Source organism: Poromitra crassiceps (genome assembly GCF_964638095.1).
Source record: "Poromitra crassiceps genome assembly, chromosome: 7".
Lineage (NCBI taxonomy): Eukaryota > Metazoa > Chordata > Actinopteri > Beryciformes > Melamphaidae > Poromitra > Poromitra crassiceps.
The window spans coordinates 32419305-32437836 of record NC_139628.1 but is presented as its reverse complement, the minus strand read 5'-3'; the positions used below and the strand labels follow the sequence as shown (position 1 = coordinate 32437836).

The window sequence follows — 18532 nt, the reverse complement described above, 5'->3', positions numbered from 1 at the left end:
ACACCGCTGGCCTAGGGAGAGGATAATTTGAGCCACATGGTGGTAAAGTAAAACTGAACATTTTCACTATATCAAAGCAAGACCAATTCAACACCAAATTAATTCTTAAAGGTTTTCCTTAAAAAGCTAAATTTCAAAATAAAAATAAAAAGGGGGTCTCTTAACTTGCTCCCGATAAGGGATAAGTTGAGCCTATAGGAGGACTATAATGGAGAGGCGTGGTAAGATGGTTTTTGGTCTACAATTCAAATGTCAAATCATTCAGTGATAAAAAAAAAAGTAAGAATTCAATGTAGAATAAATCACAGTAAAATACTTTAATAAGTTTGTATGTCTATGGTTGCGTAAGAAAAGTTCCCCACAACTTCCCCACAGACTCAAATCACCGCTCCCCCCTATAGCCTTTCATTCAATCAGACAGGTAAGACAGCCTACACTACATAGGGGCTACAAAAAACATGACAATTTCCTGTTGTTGCCACACACTTGTCTGTTCGCCGTGGAGTCAGGAAGCAGAAGTCAAAAATAATATGGTGATCGGGACCAAGCCGCTGCACTTCTGCTTTTGCCCATTTGTTTTAGGAACAGAGCCTGCTGTGAGAAAAAGTCACTGACTAACTATGAGTGGATGGGGTTTTACAGTCCGTCACCTAAGATGAGGGAGATGAGTCGTAGGCCTGTCTGCTTGCGGGTGAGTATTTCCCCCAATGAAAAACTGCTGTAATATTCCTTTCAAGTAGGGACTTAACAGTGACTGTGACGCTCGGAGTTTACAGGGACCTCATTGTACTTTATTCTTTTTTTATTATACTACAGTAGTTTAGCGTTCATGATGTTAGTCCTGATCACATTGAAGATTTGGCAATGTGTGTGTAATTTCTGTTGCAGTCAAATGCTTTGTATGCATGTGTGCCACAACCACCACTTGAAAAAGAATCTGGCTCGTCACTTCTTGCGTTTTATGTTGACCACTTACCATGAAACAATCATATCGTAATAATAATCATAATTAAACTAATTCAATTCACGTCAAATGCAGTGTTTTTTTTTTACCAAGTGGGGCCTGCATGTTCAGTAAAGCTCTTTACAATGGGGTCACGGTGGTGCAGTGGTAGCGCTGTCGCCTCACAGCAAGAAGGTCCTGGGTTCGACTCCCACCGGGGACGCTGAGGGTGTGTCCCCATCCCCATGTCCTCAGTGACCACTGCCCAGGTGGGCTCGTCAAAAAGGTGCTTTCTGTGTGGAGTTTGTATGTTCTCCCCGTGCTCCCATGGGGCTTCCTACCCCACTAAAAAAAGGTACAAAAAAACTAAAAAAGCTCTTTACAATGCAGCAAAGAAAACAACAGGATAGAACACAGAGTTGTGTGTGAGAGAGAGAGGGAGAGGGAGATTGAGATTCGAGAGATTCTCTCATAGTTCTTTTTAAGAACATTTTTGAGGATATGAAATCACAGGCATAGTACAATTATGATATAGGCCAATATGGGTTTTTTTCTTCTTTTTTAGCACAGAGAACAATTGGTCCTTTTTATGACCAGTAAAACATCCCTGCCATCAAACATCCCTGTGTCAAATAAGCATCAGTGACATATATTTCCATTTGCTAATCCAGCAGATATTGTAAATGCGATAAAACAGAGAAGTGTGTTTTTTGGAGGTGTTGTACTTTGCACTACAGTAAAGGAAGCCTTCCTTATTAACCCATTGATACCTGATACACACACAAATGAGGGATATACAAGCAAATGCTGCATCAGGTATCAATGGGTTAAGGTATTACTATCAGCCTGTGGCTATGTGGTGACACGAGACCAGTGACAGGGTAATCAGGTGGCAAGGTATTGTTTCCATAATTTGTCAGCATGTACAGTATAAATTAAAATGTGTGCGTGCGACCGTGCGTGCATACGTGAGTGAGTGTGTGCACGTGTGTGTCAGCGCGCACTGGCATTTGTCTGATTTAACTGAGTTTGAAAATATATTATATTGAAATTTCAATTTTATATTGATTGATTTTGGGGGCAAAAAGGCTCTTTGTCAAAATGATTGCTGGCGAGAAAAGAAGGCGTATGAATGTTTTGAGGATATTAAATCATAATCATAGTACATTTCTTTCTTTCTTTCTTTCTTTCTATATATATCTTTCTATCTATCTATTGAAGAAGAATGATCAGTTTGATGTACAAAATTTATATAGTTAAATACAATTGGGCACTATAATCCAAAATATGTTATAATCCAAAAGTGTTTCCCAGACTCTGGGTTTGGCTGACACAGGTGTATCTCAGTCAAGACAGCCTCAGAGCACAGCCTCCAAGCAGTTGTCAATATTGTAACTGATCTTTCCTGTATGGTCATTTTTAGCTGGGTAGTAGTGACCTTAGTAGTGACCTTAGTAGTGACCTTTTTGCCCTGAAGATGCATCCGATATCCACACACTTAAGTTGTACACATCACTGACATATGCTGACAGGGCTGTAAAGACCAGTATCCAAACTAATATTTTGGTATGCCAGAAATCATTACAACATGCTTACAACATGGCTTTTGCAGACATGGAGTTATGACAGACATGAAGTTATGATGATCTTGTATGAAAGAGTTGTATTTTGGGCACCAGTATAAATATAGGACCCCTGAGACCAGTTGAAGTTTCTATAGGAAACAAGACAGTGTTCCACCTGAAAGTGTAAAAGCTTCCAGTAGCATCTTTTGTCTAGCCTGGGTAAACCCAGCCTCCACGTGACCTCCATGTACTATCAGTCACATAAGAAACTTACGCTACAGATCACGTTGAAGGCTGGGTTCACCCAGGCTATCTTTTCTCAAGAATGTTATTTGCTGAATTCTGTAAGCAAATTAAGTTGCTTTTGTATGATAAAAGAACTCGGTATCAACTCGGATCAAATGAAAAATATTTTTGGCTGTGGCCATTCCCTCATTTCACCCTAAAACCATCATTCTAAAGAACCCACGTTAATGGTTAAGAGGAATCTTATTTCCCTCAACACTATCTATCTATCTATCTATCTATCTATCTATCTATCTATCTATCTATCTATCTATCTATCTATCTATCTATCTATCTATCTATCTATCTATCTATCTATCTATCTATCTATCTATCTATCTATCTATGCACATGATGCAAGACAATGTTAAGTTACATCACTGATGATGTGTCTAAGATGCATGGCAACTGGAGAGACAGCAGCCAACTGGGGAGCCAGTAACCGGGGCAGTGAGGGGTTAGCACCCACGCTGCTGAGCTCCCGCAAGGGAGAGCCCAAACAAGCTAGAGAAAGCAAACCCTAATGAGTTATACCCCCAAGGCTGCCCGAGAGCACCCCAACAGGACGGACATCCAAAACATCCAAAATGAAATGCTTGATGGGGATGGTGCAACCAGTCCCTGGTGAGGTGCAGGAGGAGGAGCCAGGCCCGGAGTCAACCCACAGTGCCCAGACGGACCCTCCACGATCCACCACCGCACACCAAGTCAGGCAATCAGAATGATCAGAGAGAGTGGCTCCAGTTTGATGAGGATGTGGACCAAGTCAGGAGGGATGCTGACTTGAAGTTGCGGACAATGTGTACAATGATCCTCAGCATTGCCGCTGAGAGGTTTGGCACAAAGGAGCAGCGGTCATCGATTTGAGCAGAAGTTTAGGGGGGGCAAACCCACGAGAGGTGAAGATCAGCCTATGGCGGGAGCTTAGCAAGAAGGTCCTGGGTTTGATTCCCGCCTGGGACGCTGTTGGCATTGGGGGTATGTCTCCCCATGCCTTCGGTGCCTGGTGCCCAGGTTGGCTATCTCGTCAAAAAGGCCTGTGTGGGGTTTGCATGTTCTCCTCGTGCTCCCCTGGGGTTTCCTCCATATAACATCAATATAACTGCAGAAGATCATCATCTGACCAACGGTGGTTGTAAGAAGTTGGTCTCCGGGCGCTTCACTGCAGCTAACCACCACTCCTGGCCTGACCATGGAGAAGGACGAGCCAGGATGGGTAAAAAACGGGGGACAAATTTCACGGCGCCTCCAATTGCGCGCGCGTGTGTGTGTGTGTGTGTGTGTGGGTGTGTGTGTGTGTGTGTGTATATAAAACACTCACTCGACCCGAGACATCATCTTTCAGCCCCGTGGGGATGGAGGTCTGGGCGTCCCAAACATTGAATGGGTTTACACTGCCACCAGAACTGCTCATCTCCTCAACATGCTCAACAGTGATGACCTACAACTCAGAGAAATGGCCCGCCTCACTCTTTCTACACCTGCAGCGTCGCAAGATACCACCCGCTGAGGAGAACCAGCCACAATTCCTGGGATTCAAAAGAAAAGAAAACAGTGTGCTTTGGTGTGCGGTCAGACTGGATGGACCTTAATAACCTATGCCACCGCTCAGGATTGCAGCTGAGCTGGGCGACGCCTGACGGTACAACCGTGGCGCTCAACAACCGCATCATCATAGATCTACTTATTTCCACCCGGGCGATCTATGAACAGGACGGCACGCACCATGAACTACAAACAAATCCGCGAGAGCATCCATTCTAAGACTGAAGAGGTCACACAACATTCAGCACTGGACCAGCCTGAGCCTGCAGGGAAAGCTGGCCCTTCTACCCTTTGCAGACCATGCACTGTCACATTCCATCTTCTCCAATAACAGCATAGGTGAGGACATCCTCATCTTCACCATCAAGGCCCGCCTACCAGTCCTACCAACAAAATATAACCTGGCAACCTGGTATCCATCAACACATGACCCACACTGTATCCTACACCCAACCCCCCGCGACAAAGAGACAATAGCACATATCCTAAACGGCTGCAGCCAATACAAAGGACTTTACATAAGCAGGCACGACCGCCTGGTGGATCTGGTGTCAAACAGCATCAGAGAAGTACAGGACAATACAACACAAATGCACAAACACAGCACTGTCAAACTGGACTGGTTCAATCACAACACCACCGACAATAACACACTGCACAATATCCCAAATACCCCAGACATTGTTTTCATCAATGAAAGCAGAAAGTCAGTCACCATCATTGAAATAGCCTGCTCTTTTGATCTGTACATGGACACCTGCTTCACAACCAAACTCATGAAATATCAGCCCTTGGTAGAATATATTACAACTCTAGGCTACAGCTGCCAACTCATTGTGCTTGTGTTTGGGAGTCTGGGGCATGTCCACAAACTCGTGCTCCGTGGACTGCAACTAGGTAGGCTGCTAAAGCCTGATGCAAAAAAATTAGCAAAATACTGCTCCATTTCAGCCATAATAGGCAGCCTCTTTATCTGGAGAAGACGATGCTTTGTATACCCTTGAGTGCTAAACATGCTTACATATGTTAGTTTGCATACATTATATTTAAGTCATCATCTTGCTGCAATGTCTTTTCCTGTGCTTAAGAAGTACATGCATCAGTGTCTGGTTCAATATAAATGTACTGTACTGCGGCCTTCTTCTAAAATGTTTGGGTCTGTAATATTTGCTGTACTTTAGATCCAAATAAAAGTATTTAAATGTGTACTGGCTGCCGTGCACTGCATGCGTGGTGCGTCGTCTGTGACAAAATAAATATGGGGTTTGTCCATCCGGTTTCATTAATTTTATATTTTTGTATTATTATTTATTATTATTTTTATTATTTTTATTTTTTTTCTAATGTAGATATATCATTTTGGAAGCAGAGTCTTCAACTATTGGAACTATGTACATTTCCTTACCAGCAATAACCTCCTACTGTAACCCTGTCCCCCCTCTAGTGAAATATGGCCCTGTCCAGCTGTCCAGCTCCGGTGTTGATTGGTGACTCCAGTCTGCAGAACTGGGAAGTGATCGGCTCCGGAGGTTTTGGACAAATCTACAAAGCCAGGCATCGTCAGTGGGGCTGCGACGTGGCTGTTAAATTGCTTCATTACGATGATGGGTAAACTAGTCACAAATAAATTAAATTTACTGCAAATAAATTAATAAATTAATAAATAATAAGAATAAGAATATAAATTGTCAGCATGTTGTAAACCAACTGACACACACACACAGGTCGAGCTCGTCCCTGCTACGTGAGGTGGACCTGATGCGTCAGGGAAGCAGTCCGTTAGTCATCCACGTGCACGGGGTTTTCCAGGGCCGGCCGCCCTCCTCCGGGACGTCCTCAAAGCTTGGCCTGGTCATGGAGTTCATGGAGAGAGGATCTCTGGCCTCTCTGCAGGTAGCCTACCTCCCTACTTTTCTACCTATCTACCTACAGTACCTACAGTATACACCTAGCTACTTCATACTTACCTTTCTACCTTCCTGGAGTTCATGCCATTCATGTAACGATCGCTGGCCTGGCCGCACCTTTCTACCTACAAACCTAACTAACTACCTAGTGTATACGATCTGTACCTACTTACCTTGTTGTAGCTGATGCGGTAGTGGGTTAATCACACGTTACATTAAATTGAAGAATGCTTGTGGTGATGAACCGCAAGCAAAACCATACTAATAGTTTTTCTTTCTAGATCTGTGTACAAAAAGGATAAAATGCAGGTATCGTTTAACTCGAGAAGTTTCAACACTACTTGGTGATGGCCTGGGTTACTTAAAGGCAGGTATTGAGTACCGATACCCAGACCTATCTACCTAACTACCTACCTACCTACCTACATACATACCTACCTACAATACGTAGCCTACCTACCTACCTATCAGACAGCTTACCTTCCTACCCAGACCTCTTTATCTCCCTATACCTTCCTACCTGTGGGTTTAATTTATTTCTGTAATAATAATAATAATAATAATAATAATAATAAAAGACTTGGAGATGGAGAAATGTCCATCTGTTGTTTAATGCTGCAAGCATGGCCAATGCTATGTCTTAAGGTGAAGCCCCGGCCATCCTTATCAGAAGTTTCTCTAGGATTCTCAAGGCCGTCTCTGCAAAAATAAGACAGGGTCTCCAACTAACCACCATTAGCTCCTATTGAGTACACAAGACTGTGTTTCTGATAAGACTGGATCTGTGCATTCCAGAGGTAAAAAGCTCAAAGAGCCAGAAAGAACTGGATTCACTGACCCTGAGGGTATCTGCTGGGTCAAGCCAGTGGGAGAAATACAGGCACTCAATGACAGTGAATCAATAGAATACAATTATACAGTAATGTAATTTCCTCCACAGTACCTGCCTGCCTACCTACTATACCTACCTACCTACCTACCTACCCTCCTACTTAACTTAAAGCTGCAGTAGGCAGTTTTAAACAACAACATCAATGGAATGTTAACCATAGCAACATAGCAGAGAGTAGAACCCGCACAACCCTTTTGCGCATGACCCTGGTTTGTGGGCTGTGATTGGCTAGTTACAGTATGTTCTAGCTAACCCCGATTGGTTGTTTTTTTTGTCAGACCTACAACCAAAATTATAATGAAATAATATTGCCTACTGCAGTTTTAACCTACCTACTACCTATGTACCTAGTTATCTAACTTCCTACCTCTCCCCCCCCCCCCCCCCCAACTTCTCTACTTTTGTATACTTTTCGTCCCCCCAGGACAGCTTGCGTGGACCTCCGCCCTGGCCGCTGGCCTTCAGACTGGCTCACCAAGTGGCTCTCGGCATGAACTTCCTCCACAGCCTCTCCCCTCCCCTTCTCCACCTGGACCTGAAGCCCAACAATGTGCTGCTGGACGACAGCCTCAATGCCAAGGTGAGTCCCAGGCTTTTGGGGGAAAGTTAGGCCTCATCCTTTCATACCGTATGCTTACTGTGCCTATTCGCTGTTCTCACTATTTCATGCTGCATGGAATAATAGAGATCGATGCAAGCCAAAGATCACTAAGGCTGTAGCCAAAACCAGCTACTGTACATACAGATGGAGCCAGGCGCGGACTGCATAATCGGGCACGTCGGGCAAATGCCCGGTGGCCTGGCCTGGCCTAAAAAAAAAAAAAAAAAAGAAATTGGTGTCTCACTGAACATATAGCCTATATATATTGTGCCCGCAGTCAGGCCACTCACTGAACAGCAGGCCAGGCAGGCCACTGAGGCCCGTAGTGTTCCTATTTGCGCGGATAGCAGCCAGCAGACAGGCAGGCAGGAATGAGTTAACTTGTCAGTCAGACTCGTCCCAGCACAGGCCACTCGAGGTGAGGCTGCGCGTGCACGGAGTCACACAGACAGACACATGATCATATAACGCACTATGCACGATCTGATCACTCTTCCTTAAATAAAGTTAGCTGTGAAGTGTTTGTAAACTAAGAAAAAACTAAGAAAAACTATTAGTATGGTTTTGCTTGCGGTTCATCACCACAAGCATTCTTCAATTTAATGTAACGTGTGATTAACCCACATGTTACTGTATGTCATGTTTTTAAAGATCAGGGACCATGATGGAAATAAGTGTACACACTTTTCATGTTATCCCTTGGATATATATATGTCTGCATTATCCAAAATAAAATTCATTCATTCATTCATACAGAGGCATGTTTTTGGTTTTACTTCTTCATATTATACTTGCAGTTATCTAGGCAATGTTGATGTTTCTATAGTGAACAAATAGGTAACATGTATCATCGCGTTAGCATTATATTCACTAAATCTTGCTTCAAACGACCCAAATTGGGCTTCAAACGGCCCAAATTTGTCATGCCGGGCCGCATTGGCCTGGCCTGCTTGGTATAAATGCCCGGCCTGAATTATGATCCCAGTCCGACCCTGGATGTAGCCACTTCCTCATGTTTGGTATATGAATCAATTACATGAAATTGACCCCTATGCCAAACATGAAGAATGGTGGAAAATAGTAGAATATTGTAAAACTACAAATTTGAAGCCTTGAGTCCATGATCAATGCCTAACAGTCCATCATAGAATTCATAGTTTTATGCAAAAAATGTCTGGAAGTAAAAAAAAAAAAAAAAAAAACGTTTTGCCATCTTAATGGCTTTTATAATAGAATTATTTGTAAATCTGACACTGCACAAAAAATAAAAATGAATCAAAAACAATGTTGAAAAAAATTGACATATCCCAGAGATATCCCCAGTGATGTGAGTATTAATAAAAAATATTCCCACTTTACACCCAGGATATTTGAATGTAACTGTACATGTGTGACCAAAATGAGTACAGTACACAAGGAGGCACGAGGATAGCAAATATCCACTTTTGGAAGACAAGCACCAGCCAAGGCTGGACTGGCCATCTGGCATTATAGGGCATTTGCCCGGTGGACCGACATGCCCTGTGGGCCGGTCAGGCAAAGAAAAACCTAAAAAGAAAAAGAAAGAAAACGAGAAAAATAATCGTCTGACCGCGGGCCCATAAAACCGGTAGATTCAGTGTTTTTAGGTAGTGGCAAGGTTGGTATATATTAAGGGGGGCATGAAGATACAGTAGGTGGTGTTGTGTGTGGTCGATTGTGGCGGGCCAGTCTGTGGGCCAAAATGCCAGGGCCCATTTTTTTGTCCCAGACCAGGCCCTGGCTCCAGTAATGTTATTTCCATGCACATTAGGTATTTTGCAAAATGTTATATCCCTTTCTCCTCTCTCTCTCTCTCTCTCTCTCTCTCTCTCTCTCTCTCTCTCTCTCTCTCTCTCTCTTTCTCTCTCTCTCTCTCTCTCTCTCTCCAGCTTACTGATTTCGGCCTTGCCAGGTATTACCACAGCGTCACGCGACAGTCCAGGAAGGACAGCGACGAAGCAGGAACGCTTAGCTACATGCCACCAGAGGCCTTTGAGATATCATACAGCCCAACGCGCGCTTCAGATATCTATAGGTGCAGGATCAATACTTCTCAAGTCTGTTTAAGCATGTTAGAGGTGTGTGTGTGTGTGTGTGTGTGTGTGTGTGTGTGTGTGTGTGTGTGTGTGTGTGTGTGTGTGTGTGTGTGTGTGTGTGTGTGTGTGTGTGTGTGTGTGTGCGTGCGTGCGTGCGTGCGTGTGTGTGTGTGTGTGTGTGTGTGTGTGTGTGTGTGTGTGTGTGTGTGTGACTTGGCTGTGCAGAGGGGTTGTGGTGTAATTCCTGACCAAGATCTCTCTCTCTCTCTCCCTCTCTCTCTCTTAGCTATGGCATACTTCTGTGGTCCATTGTCATGGGTAAACAACCATACCCCAGTGAGTGACCTCTTGTTTATTTTTGTTCACATTGACTCTCATAGTCTCTCTCTCCCTCTTCTCTCTCTCTCTCTCCTAATCCCTATCATGTGGGTTAGGGTGACTGAGCAGGCAGGTGTTCAGGTGTATTGCTAAAGGACACTTCAACAGGACACTCACTTTAAGTTTTCTTTGGTCTGAGCCATTGTGTGTTGGCTATTTTGTATTTGGTTTGTTTAGCTCCACATCGCCCCATTACACGTGAACCAGAGCTTGTAAACAAAAGTCACATGACTCACAAGTTGAGTCATGTGACAAGAAGAGTCAAGAAGAGCTTACCAGTTAAGAACATAAAGAAATATGAGCATCAATCCCTTCATTCATTTTGTTATCCTAGGCTTTCCAAGCATGAGGAACTGCACTGCTAGTTATCAGATATCAACATCCGCCTTCTTATACCCCTAACATTTCACATTTTAGTCTCCTGTATTTGGTTCAGATGATTTCCTCACTCCTAACAAACAGCCTCCTGTCCTCCTGTACTGTAGATGCAGTCTCCAGCATAGTGCGGCTGCGTATCCCGATGGGAGACCGGCCGTCGCTGGCTGAGATGAACCCAGGTCAGGCTGCGGGGCTGACGATCCTGGTGGAGCTCATGGAGAAGTGCTGGGTGCCGGTACCCACCCAAAGGCCCTCCTCCCTCGGTGAGGAAGCCACTTCCTGTAGAAATGAGCCTGCTGGAACTGGAGAACTAGCCAGAGAATGGATTTGAAAACAGAATAGACTATAGACTACATTAGACTAGACTAGAATAGACTAGACTAAGTAAGTAAGTAAGTAAGTACATTTTATTTATACAGCACTTTTCACAGACAGAAGTCTCAAAGTGCTTTTTACATGAGTACAGAAAGACATCGATAAAAGTGGCCACTTGAGCCACATAATGAGTAGCAAAATCAACATGCAATACACATAAATAGCTAAACAGAATGCACACAATGAATGAAGTAAAAAAACAGTAATAAAACTGCACAATAAAATTGGAAAAAACACTGTAATAAAATGGCCTAAAACACAGTTGGATAAGTATTCATAGTGCAAAAGTGAAATAACAATGAATAAATAAAATGCAAACTTGCAGTTTACAGAGATGCCTGTTAGAACAGGTATGTTGTTATTTGGCTTGTAAGCAAGTCAACAGAATGGGAAGACCTAATGGAAGGGGGCAGAGAATTCCACCATTTGGGAGCTATGGCCGTAAATGCTGGGTCACCACGGGTCACGAGGCGGGTGTGTGGGATGGACAGAAGCGAAAGACAAGACCGTGTTCCACTTCTGTATGTCATAGGAGCCTACTAGATGGCATATTAATTGAGGTAGATATGAATGGATCAATGTAACTAAGCCTTAATTATTATGACAATAAGTAGCACACTAAGTGTGATTATTTTAGCATAATTTCTTGAGGATATTTAGAAGGAGATGGTTGAACCACAGGGATCTAGTCTGAGAGAGAGGAATAACTGATGGCAGATTTATGACCTGCAGTTTCAGGAAGTGAGAGGGAGAGAAGGCAGGAGAGGAAATTCCTCTGAAAGGGACCAAGACAGAAATGTCTGATCTTCTGTCAAACATAATACAGACATTTTACTGTCATGTCAAACCTAATACAGACATTGTACTGTCATGAAACTTACACCATTAAACTCTACACAACTTCTTGATTAATTAGACACCAAACATGTCTTTTTGTACAAATAGACACCAAAATCAGACATATGCACCACTGTATTGTGATTCGTAATGTTTTATTCAGTCTGTATCAAAGATTTATTCTTGCTCCTTCATATTTTTAATGAACAGTCCTCTCATACCTCATCTGTAGTAAGTTTGGGAGAGAGAGAGAGAGAGAGAGAGAGAGAGAGAGAGAGAGAGAGAGAGAGAGAGAGAGAGAGAGAGAGAGAGAGGGAGAGAGAGAGACTGAGTGTGTGTGTGTGTGTGTGTGTGTGTGTGTGTGTGTGTGTGCGTGCGTGCGTGCGTGCGTGCGTGCGTGCGTGCGTGCGTGCGTGCGTGCGTGCGTGCGTGCGTGCGTGCCTGTGTGCGCGTGCGTGTGTCCAATAAGAGTTCAGTAGTAGAGAGGGGGGGTTGAAGGAGACAGAAAAGTTCCTCCTTTAGAAACAAGTAAGGTCTCTTGTTGATAAGAATGTCAAATTGGCATTTTTATAACAAAAAGACAATGGTGAACCAAAGTGTTATCCATTAGAAGCCAGGAGAGATGTCTCCAGCTCTCCTACGGAGGTTTAAAAAGTGTCATGTTTATGACCAAAGGAGATCTTTGTTTATCCACCACTGGTGGCGGGGCCCTTTGTGAAGCAGGACAGAATTATGGCCTTTTCAGATGTTGTCCTCTGATCTCCGGCTACATCTCACTAAAATGGTTGAGAATTAGCAGGGAATTAAGAAACAGATTCAGTATTATTGTGAGAAGAACCCAAAATTTGGCCCTGGTATAATTATGTTCTCTTGCTCTGTGTTGTTCGCAGACTGCACAGCTGTGACAGAGGACCTGTTTAAGATGCACAAGCATGCGATTAACAACGCCGTCCATCAAGTGCTGGTGAAACTGGTACGATCAACTCAAAATTCTGCGCTGACTGTTTTCCTTTGACAGAAATGTTTGATATGATGACACAGCAATTCACTCTTTTTTTCCACTCTGTCACCGCCTGACTCACTCTCTCTCTCCGTCTCCCCGTTCCTCTTTCAGGACCAAACGGAAGGAGAACAAAGAATAACAGAGGGGTTTACCAACATCCACGTCACTCAGCCTTTAGGTCAGCTCTTAATTTCCATCAATATCATTCCACCACATTCAAACATTATTATGATGTTTTTTACTACTTTTCTTTCCCACCTTCCTCACATAGAAGTTAATAAAGTATAAATGTGTAACGAATGAAAAACTAGAGCCATTTCCATCCTTAACAAAAAATCGTACAATTTAATATACAAAATGTATTATTATACAATGTAAATGTACCCGCGGAATACCCGTGCAGTGTATCGAGTGTAAATGTTGCCCAACCAGGCTGGCCGGAGCAGCAGGGGCAGACGTTTCCATGTCGGGTGTGTTCCCGAGACCTTTAAATGTCGTAAAAATCATTGAAAATAGCTCACCAGCAGTTACAAAAACATGAGCATAATGTGTTTAATGTACATACAAAGAACTGCCGTGATCGGATTTGTGAAACACGTATTTAAAAAATAACGATTTGCCTTCGCCTGGAGCTCCAGATGCAAACGCTCCGCCCTGGCTGATTTGCGTGAAATAAATCTGCAACTCTTTCACTCAATTTCACTCAATGATCAAATCAATTTCTCATTTTGTAATGTTATATTCTTCAAAAGGGGGGTTACCATTCATTCATTACAACATACAGTAATGCTATTTTTTCTCTTGCAGTTTTCTAAGCAAAATGTTGTAGTCGGGTAAAGGGAGTACTTGGATTCAGAAATCAGGGAAAGGGGGTAGGCTACTGTACTATAGAGACAGTCCGCATGTCTGGGAATGCCCACAAAATGTTAAACGGCTGGCGCGCGAGTGGGGTAAAACCGCCCATATATCTCATGGGCTGACTCACCAAAAGACGGTGCTGCGGCTCTACACTACAGGTTTGGGGGTTCTAGAGCAGAACACAAGACGTCTGCTCAGATGTGCGTTTACTGCGGTGGTTAAATCCCCGATCGTGTCTGCCTGGGCTGGGCTATCAGCTAAATTCTAACTTTGCTGAATGGATAGAACGGGTTTTTTTACCCCACCCTGACCACGCCCCCAGCCAGGCTGAGCCAGCTAACCCAGCATCTATGACGAGACGTGGCCTCAACCTATACAATGTACTATACAATGTAATATAGAACAAGGAACAGGCCTACACAGAATACACCAAGAGTAGACCTTGCTTTTGCTGCAGAAATCTCATTTTGGAATATTGATTTTGATATTTGACAATGTTTCCCATCTCAGCTCGCATCAAATTCAAGACACTGGTACTGGCCTACAGGGCAGTACACCAGTCAGCTCCCCTGTACCTGCAATCTATGGTCAGGTTCCAAACCTCTCACCGCTCCCTTCGCTCCTCCACCAGTGCGGGGCGCCTCGCCCCTCCTTCGCTACGGGCGCTCAAATGTCGCTCATCCCGATCTCGACTCTTCTCGTCCCTGGCACCCCAATGGTGGAACGAGCTTCCACCTTCGGTCAGGACTGCTGAATCACTGCCGATCTTTCGGAAAAGACTAAAGACTCACCTTTTCAGGCTCCATCTGGGCCCTTCTTGATCTAACTTCTTTCTCTCTCTTTCTATAATAAAAAAAAAAAAAAAAAAAAAAAAATCCTAAACTAAACTCGTACCACTGTTCCTTCAGGATTTGTAGTTGTCATAGACTGTGCTCCATAGTCGATTGCTCTATTGCTGACAAAAAGTGTGTTATTGTAAGTCGCTTTGGATAAAAGCGTCTGCCAAATGACGTAACGTAACGTAACGTTTCCCCATCCCCATCTTTTTTGTTTGTTTGTTTTATTTTAGCGAGTCCCAGAGTTGAAGCTGTGACAGGCCCGTCCCCGGTTCAGGTAAGAGCCTGTTTTAATACTGAAAATCTTCAGAGAGTTTACAGATCATTTCAATAGAGGTTGACTCCTACTCTACCATAAAATGTATTATCATTTTCTGAACTAAGATCTTACCTACAATTTGTTTTAGTGCTAATTATGGGACACTTTTTTGTTTTGGTGACATTTTTGGCTCTAAGCACTCATTATTGTGTCTTTAAAGGGATATGCCAACATTTTTGGAGATTCACCTATTTGCCATATTCCCAGTAGTAGCCTACAACTAGAATGTAGATGCCTTCCTCTCCTCTGTGCGTGCATTAGAAAGTGTGTTTCACCCCTCACTGCTAATTAGCTTAGCACTACAATGGCAGTATGGTACCGCTGCCTAACCCCGTTCAGTCGCCCAAAATACACATTCCAAGTAACATCGCCAGAAACACTCACATGTACTCGTGTACTCACCACGCGATGAAATAATAATCCAAAGTTATGGGAAACGGTCATTTTTGAAGTAAATCCATAGCAAGACCAAAGAGGGTTCCCTCTCTCTAACCAAAGTTACTTCCTTGTTTGCCACAGCATGTGTGCTGTCATCAGTACAGTGCAAACGAGGAAGTAAGTTGGGGTAGAGAGAGGGAACCCTCTTTCTTAGTTCTCGCTAGTGAGTACACGAGTCACATGTAAGCTACATGAGTGTTTCTGGCACTGTTTGAATTGTGTATTTTGGGCGACTGAACGGGGGTTGGCAGCTGTACCATAGCCTACTGCCATTGTAATGCTAAGCTAAGTAGCAGTGAGGGGTGAAACGCACTTTCTAATGCACGCACAGAGGAGAGGAAGGCATCTACATTCTACTATCGGGAATATGGCAAATGGGCGAATCTCCAAAAATGTTAGCATATCCCTTTAAAGCTTTCCTCTGAGTGATCAAGGTAGCAAGTGGACGTTTTGTCTGTGGTCCATGAGTTGTGATCCTTAGTCAGCATGGTGTCTCTAATGGTGGTCAGTCAGATTAGTTAAGATTAGGGGACCACCAGGCATCCTTGAGGGGGGGGGGGGGGGGGGGAGGTCCCGTGCAAATGTATAAGTTGTTAAAACGTCACCACCATTTAGAAATGAACACAATTAGAGAATGAAGAATGACTGTTTTGATCATAATTTCACTCTTACCTCTCTACCTACAATACAGATGCAATTCTGGGCAGAATCATCTAACAATACAAACATTTTCAGATTTGGGATCCAAGACACAAAAGCTCATCAAATTGGGGTCTGTGGCCCTAATGCATACTAAATGTGTGGTCCATAATATGAAAAAGGTTGAGAATCACTGGTAGGCTACAGTAGGGTCTTTACCAAGTGGAATCCAGATGGTTGTATAATGACTTTTTCCATATCCAGTATAATTGAGAAGTTCCACTAGCAAGGCCAGATCAGGTACAGGTACAGGACAGGTAGAAACAACAAGCAGACAGAGCTTTGACTTCCTTGTCTTGTTGCAGGAAACGGCTGGCAGTTTGACTCCTAACCAGAGAGACAAAGCGAGTAGCAAAGGTAAAGAGGAAGTCGACGTGGGGGTTGCTTGGAAACCGCTGAAGTAGAGGGGAAACGTTTTCAGGTCGCGGTTTAGATCATTTCGCCTGTCTTGATGTTTCTGAGATAACGTGTTGCACTCGTTTCCTCCCAGCTGTGACCTCACCTCGACCAACAAGCACGTCTTGCAGGGAGCCCGTCCACTCAGCAACCAATGAGAGATTGAAAACATCCCCCGTTTTGCCCAATCGACCGTCACCGTCACCTCCATTGGCTCGGAGGCCACCAAAACCGTCCCCATTTTGCCAAAACTACCAGGTGTGTGTGTGTGTGTGTGTGTGTGTGTGTGTGTGTGTGTGTGTGTGTGTGTGTGTGTGTGTCTGTCTGTCTGTCTGTCTGTCTGTCTGTCTGTCTGTATGTCTGTCTGTCTGTCTGTCTGTCTGTCTGTCTGTCTGTCTGTCTGTGTTACCAAGAGGTTTATTCCACAATAAGGGAACAACAATTTGAAAAATTACTTTACCAAATGATAAGTAGCACATAACTAAAACAAGTAGGATAATCACTAACTTCATTAATATACAGTACTGGTGAAACACTGTATTCTCTGTTTTTGAGATACAGTATTTAATGATGAACTTCAGGTAAGAACCCCCGCCCCCACCCCCAGCCCCCCCCCCCCCCCCCCCCCCATACAGTATGTAGTGACTTAATTAACAAAAAGTAATAAAGGGGTGGATGGGGTGCTGGGCTAAAAACAAACCAATGTCCAGTACACTGTATATCTTGGATTGGGTGATCCACAGTTTGACATACATAATGTTCACCGTACCAGTCACAGTCACACCAGCCATGCTGATATGCTGCCATTGACACAGTCAATGCAAGCAAGCATTTTCTAGATGGTGAATGTCTTGTGTTGGTGTGAAACTGCAACTGATAAAAACGTTGATTCATATCAATATACAAATTAATATTTTAACCCTGGCTTGCTGTTTGTCTGTTTGTTTTCTAATCTGCAGCGGCAGTCTTCCAGCCCGGACACCTTCCCCAACTCCGCCCGCCCAGCTGGAGGCGGGTCCACATGCATCCACATGAGCAATGTGACAGGCTTGCAGATCGGCAACAACAACAACATGGAGATCCACACCACAGACCCGTGGGAGAGGAAACGCCACCCAACGGCGCCACCTAGTGTTGACCTCTCACCGCCCCACCCATGGAGGCACAAGGACAAGACAGAAAACATTGGCTGAGTTGTCACACATGGATTCCCCCCCTCCTGGTTTTAAGTTCTTGAATGTTCTTTCTTTTAATGTTACATTACATTACATCATTTTTAGCAGATGCTTTTATCCAATGCAAAGCAACCTACAATACTCCCCCCCTCCCTACAAGGCAGGACCTCTTATAATTCAAAATAGGCTATTTTCCTGGTACAGTTCAGCTTTTTAAAATACAATGTTAGCCTTCCTGTGTTGTTGTTCCTGTGTTTCTGTGTTTGACCAATGAGCAAAAAGCTCTTTGCCTTGTCAGCAGTGTGAAAATGAGCCATGTGCGGTCAATATGGGTTTGCTTTTTTACCATGTGGTCAACAAATATCCAGTCGTAGTGCCAGCTCAAGGATCCGGGAGCCAGAAATCGCCTGTACACCAGACTGGCTATTAATGAGACCTGTGTTTGTATCACACAGTAGTATGTATGGTTTGTTTCATTCCACTTAACTGGCAGATGTACCTATAGAATGAGCATAGGAGAGAGAAGAGTCTGCGCACTGTAGCTCCCATTTAGCTCATGTATTCATCGCGTGACGTTTCGAGCACAAACGCTCAGTCTAAGAGCATCTTTTCTCTGCCATTGTGTTTGGTCCGGCACCTGCCTTGAAGAACGTTTGGATGTGCGCGTCTCATTCACTGTTTTTACCTCTAGAATGTGACAGAAAGTTTCAACAATCTCAGGGAAATACTGGAAAGTCAATACTTTTTTTTAGTAGCCTATACTTTCTGTATTGTTGCTGAAAACTCCATCTATCCTGTTTTTTGTTTAAAACAAACAAAGATCTCTGTTGAAATATTGAACTGGATGATCACAATGTTGTTGTTTTTTTCAAAAGCATGTCCATTATCGTGTATTTTGTATGTACTTCATAGATTCAACGTCTTTTTTAAAGGACGGTAAATATTATTTACCTCGACTCCGACAAGTCAATAAATTGTGTCTTTGTAGGCCACTCATGTGTCGTGCCATGTCGTTACGCTTATTTGGCAATTCTTCTGGGTTTTA

The 18532-nt window shown here is 43.6% G+C and overlaps 1 protein-coding gene across 2 annotated transcripts; it reads left to right on the top strand.

The window, feature by feature from the left end:
- The first annotated feature begins 527 nt into the window (after window positions 1-527).
- LOC310779268 (receptor-interacting serine/threonine-protein kinase 3-like) lies at window positions 528-18532 on the top strand. 2 transcript variants are annotated; one of them, XM_083639785.1, is made up of 13 exons: window positions 528-691; window positions 5783-5946; window positions 6063-6231; window positions 7562-7717; window positions 9649-9794; window positions 10082-10131; window positions 10659-10814; window positions 12654-12736; window positions 12878-12944; window positions 14694-14737; window positions 16222-16273; window positions 16407-16570; window positions 17272-18532. In XM_083639785.1, the coding sequence occupies exons 2-13, from the start codon at window positions 5789-5791 to the stop codon at window positions 17503-17505; spliced, it is 1479 nt and encodes a 492-aa protein (XP_083495911.1). In that variant the 5' UTR covers window positions 528-691; window positions 5783-5788; the 3' UTR covers window positions 17506-18532. The 2 variants fall into 2 exon arrangements, with proteins under 2 accessions (XP_083495911.1, XP_083495912.1); XM_083639786.1 differs by lacking the exons at window positions 16222-16273; window positions 17272-18532 and having other exon boundaries at window positions 16407-16524.

Excerpts from the sequence above, each read along its gene's own strand:
- LOC310779268 (XM_083639785.1), top strand. The coding sequence starts at position 5,789 with ATGGCCCTGTCCAGCTGTCCAGCTCCGGTGTTGATTGGTGACTCCAGT. Across the intron at positions 9,795-10,081 it reads CGCGCTTCAGATATCTATAG|CTATGGCATACTTCTGTGGT; the intron begins GTGCAGGATCAA and ends TCTCTCTCTTAG. Across the intron at positions 16,274-16,406 it reads AGACAAAGCGAGTAGCAAAG|CTGTGACCTCACCTCGACCA; the intron begins GTAAAGAGGAAG and ends GTTTCCTCCCAG.